General features: G+C 50.8%; 1 protein-coding gene across 1 annotated transcript, besides 7 other annotated features; it reads left to right on the forward strand.

The window, feature by feature from the left end:
• Positions 1 to 57: a microsatellite.
• Positions 58 to 107: 50 nt separating this feature from the next.
• Positions 108 to 130: a microsatellite.
• A 144-nt stretch (positions 131 to 274) lies between these two features.
• Positions 275 to 294: a microsatellite.
• A 29-nt stretch (positions 295 to 323) lies between these two features.
• On the forward strand, positions 324 to 3,071 carry TraAM80_10068 (putative kinesin; the record flags this gene model as incomplete). The annotated part of the gene is made up of 1 exon (XM_029386718.1): positions 324 to 3,071. One exon carries the CDS (start codon positions 324 to 326, stop codon positions 3,069 to 3,071), a length of 2,748 nt encoding a protein of 915 aa, XP_029233424.1.
• A 599-nt stretch (positions 3,072 to 3,670) lies between these two features.
• Positions 3,671 to 3,753: a microsatellite.
• Positions 3,726 to 3,754: a microsatellite.
• A 25-nt stretch (positions 3,755 to 3,779) lies between these two features.
• Positions 3,780 to 3,815: a microsatellite.
• Positions 3,816 to 3,933: 118 nt separating this feature from the next.
• Positions 3,934 to 3,958: a microsatellite.

Below are 3,958 nucleotides of genomic sequence, written 5' to 3' on the forward strand. Positions count from 1 at the left end.
TCTCTCTCTCTCTCTCTCTCTCTCTCTCTCTCTCTCTCTCTCTCTCTCTCTCTCTCTTCCCGTCAGTGGGTGTGTTGTTGGGAATCTTTCCGTTCATTGCCATCCTCCACACACATACACACACACACACGTTTCCTCGAGACTGTACAAAGTCACATACGAGGTGTGGCGTAGGGAGTGGACGTAAAGAAGAGGAACAAGAAAAAAAAAAAATAGTAATAATACGAAACACCCACGCGCGTACACGCACACGTGGTCTACGTGTGTGGGACAGTTTTTTTTTTTTTTTCTTTTCCGGAGCTTCTTGGTAGTGCTTTAGGGGAATGTGGAGACAGTCAGCCTCCATGATCAGCGCAAGGGGGAACCGCCAAAGCAAGCCACCTTTAATGGAGGATGACGAAAGTGTCGCGGGCCCATTCTCTCCGCGAAATGAACGAAATCCCAGTAAGAAAAAAAATGAAGTTGGCATTACCGTCACCGTTCGTATCCGGCCCTTCTTGCAGCAGGAAAAAGTTGGGGAAACAGATGGAAAGGGACGTATGCTAAATGGGCTAGATGAGCCCGTCGTTGATGTGGATGCGGACGGCAAAACGCTTCTGCTGCGCGACCCGCAGAGTAGTGGTGGGTCTTCTCTCACCTTTGTATTTGACACCATTTTTTCCTCTCTTGCGCCTACTGTTGACCTGGGTGCTTCTGGCACCCGCAACCACGAGGGTACTGGGTCAAACAGGCAGAAAGGCTCCCCACGGCATGTAGTGAATGGCGCGGGGGGGACATTAGAGCTCCGTGTCACCCCTGACGACGCTGGAAATTATGCTGTAGAGCAGCGATGCAGCACCAACGCAAGAGAGGAGGAGCAGAAGCAGGTGTATAAGATGTTGGCCATTCCTGTTGTGGATTGGTCGCTTCGCGGATTCAACGCATGCATTATTGCCTATGGACAAACAGGTAGTGGCAAGACCTACACAATGATGGGTACGCCAAATTGCGAGGGGCTCATTCCGCGCCTCTGTCGCCTGCTCTTTACTCGCATTGCCGAAACTAAGATGGTGGAACAGCAGTTGCTGCCATCGTTGTTACCGAGCGCTAAAAACTCACCAGAGTGTAGTTTATCCGAGCACAGCAGCAGAGCGAAAAGTGAAGTGGGCGATAGGTATGCGCAGACGCTGGATGCGTCCATGTCATGTCTGAATTACCCTGTGGATGCGCGTCTAGCGAAAGTGACCATCTCCTTTATGGAGATTTACAATGAACAGGTACGGGACCTGCTTAAGCCAGAGCGCAGAAAAGGTAACATCTCGCAGTTCAGTAGTCGGTTTCACTCGGATCCCATGGACGCGTATGAGACGCTGAGGGTTCGACAGCACCCCTTGTACGGTCGGTTTGTGGAGGGTCTTACCACCATTGAGGTGGATGACTGGAGTAAGTGTTTGATGTACATCAAGCAGGGAAACGCCGTGCGGGCGCAGGCGAGCACCAAGCACAATGAGAACAGCAGCCGGTCGCACGCCATCTTTCAGATAGCTTTGACGCAGACAGTTCACCTCGGCGGACGTGTGCGCGGGAAAGAGGTGACGACGCACTGCACCTCCAGGATTAACCTCATTGACCTCGCCGGGAGTGAGCGGCTGCAGAACATCAGCAGCAAAAAACATATAGTTGCCGAGACCAACGCCATCAATTTGTCCCTTTCCGTCTTGCGCCGTGTCATCACTGCGTTGGCGAACCGGGAGAAGTTAGTGCCGTACCGTGAGAGCATCCTGACTTACGTGCTGGCGGACAACTTTGGTGGCAACTCCCACACCATCATGTGTGCCACTATCTCCCCACACCACTCAAAGTCTGCGGAGACGGAGTCCACGCTGCGGTACGCCTCTCTCGCCCGTGGTATCGTAAATAGTGTGAAGGTCAACGAGAAGCCACACGCCAAAATCATTCGCGAGCTCAAGGAACGCATGAAACAACTGCAGGAGAAGCTACGAGGTCAACACGACGGGGAGCAGGTGGTTGCGTTGGAGGGAAAGATTAAGGAGAAGGCGTACGCCCTCGAAGAACTGCGCCAGCGGGAGGAGGAACTGCAGACTATTGTTCTCGCGAGTCGCCAGCGCGAGAAGAAGTTGCTGGAATATCTGAAGAAGAACCAGGCTGCGAAGGACATGTGGAGACAGAAGGCGCAGAAGCTCAAGGAAGAACGTACCCAACTTATCATGGCCGTGAAGGAGCGCGCGCGGCTCTTCCCAGATCTTGCTGTAGAGGACATTATTAAACTCGCCAACGAAGGCAGTGAGACGGAGAGTGAAAGCGTGCCTAGTACCACCTCTTTGGCGTATGCGTCGCTGAGCCAAGAGTGTCTGCCGAAAATAATAAACGTTGCATCGAATTATGAGGAGGCTCTCGAGTACCCCATCAGCTCCCGCCCATCGATGCGAATAGGACAGAGACACCAAAATGTGGGTTCTTTCGCCTGCAATGCGTCTTCTCGTGTCTCTTACAGTGGGGTTAACAGCGAGGCTAGCGAGAGCAGGGGTAAAAGTTTAGACAGCGTCATTAGTCATAGCAGAGGCGGTGATGAAAAACGCTTCTTTAGCGTAACAAGAAAATCGTTACCACAGGAAGAAGATGTGTCGTTCCTGATGACACCTCGCCCGCACCCCATGTCCTTCTCATCGAGTCCCAATGGGGCCAACGGCGTAGCTGTTCCTTGTATGCCTTACTCTTTGATGCAAGATGAGAGGTCCAAGGAAATGGTAAGCAAGTCTTTTGGTCGCAGTGTGAGGAATGCAGACAAACGAAAGGATGTCCCATTGAAGTTGACTCCGTTGCAGGTGCCACACACGCCAGAAGCGGCCGGTGCTATGAAGAATAAGACAGAACGGGGAACCTCTGGCCGCTCAGTATCACGCAAGCCCCGCTCGGAAGAAGGGTTTCAGTGCAGGATGCGTGGCAGAGGTTCCTCTTCTGGTGAAACAACTAGGCGGCTTGCTCCATCCAAATCCCCTTCGCTGCGGGCGTTGAACCCCACGGAGAAGAAGTACTCCGGTTCTCGCTCCCTGCTCACAAAAAGACATTAGGGTGCTGTAAACGTGTTGGCACGGAAAGGCAAATGAAGAGGGTCACGGAGATCTAATCTTGTTTGTAGCAACCCTCAAAGTGTTGATGAATGCTTTGAGGCAGATGTCTTGCGTGTCGCTTGTGACGGCCTTGTCAATAGGGTGGGAGTGGAAGCATAGAAGTAAGTTTTGTTTAGTCATCGCTAAAAAGCAGTGTGTGCCGCTGTACATGTTTTGTTTTGTTTTTAATTAATTATATATATATATATACGTGTTTCCCACGTTTTTCCTCATTTTTCCGAAGTATTTCTCTGATATTTTTAAGCATCACAAGGCGCATGTGGGACGCACAATTATGTCTAAAAGTGTTTCTTATTTTTATTATTGTCTAGTGAAAGAGGGAGAGAGGGGAAGGAGGGGTTGATTCCGCTCTTTTTATTTCGTGGCTATTGTATTTGTTGTTTGATCCATTGGTCTTGGTACTGCGCGTTTTTTTTGCCACACGCACCTGGTGCGAGACGGGTTGAAGATTGACGGCGGAGGCATAAGACACGGCGTAGAGGGCCGGAGGGGAGAGAAGGATGCTTGGGCACGTGATGACTGTGCCCTTGTAGAGATCATTGTTGTGGTTCTTTGTTTATTCCTGTTTTTGGTGCGTATGTGTGCCGTTGTACATGTTTTGGTTTGGTTTGTTTGTTTGTTTTTGCGCTGATGGGCTCTCAATTGAAAGTTTGTTTGTTTGTTTGTTTTTTGTTTGTTTGTTTGAATGGAGCCACTGGTACTACCACCAACCGGTATTTCTGCTCTTTCTGGTCACTGGTGCCACGCATGCGCTGCTGCATACACGCGTCGGTGGTAACCTCTTTCCTTGTATATTGCTCCACTCTCTCTCTCTCCCTCTCCCTCTC

Source organism: Trypanosoma rangeli (genome assembly GCF_003719475.1).
Source record: "Trypanosoma rangeli strain AM80 chromosome Unknown Tra_15.4_contig_00779, whole genome shotgun sequence".
NCBI lineage: Eukaryota > Euglenozoa > Kinetoplastea > Trypanosomatida > Trypanosomatidae > Trypanosoma > Trypanosoma rangeli.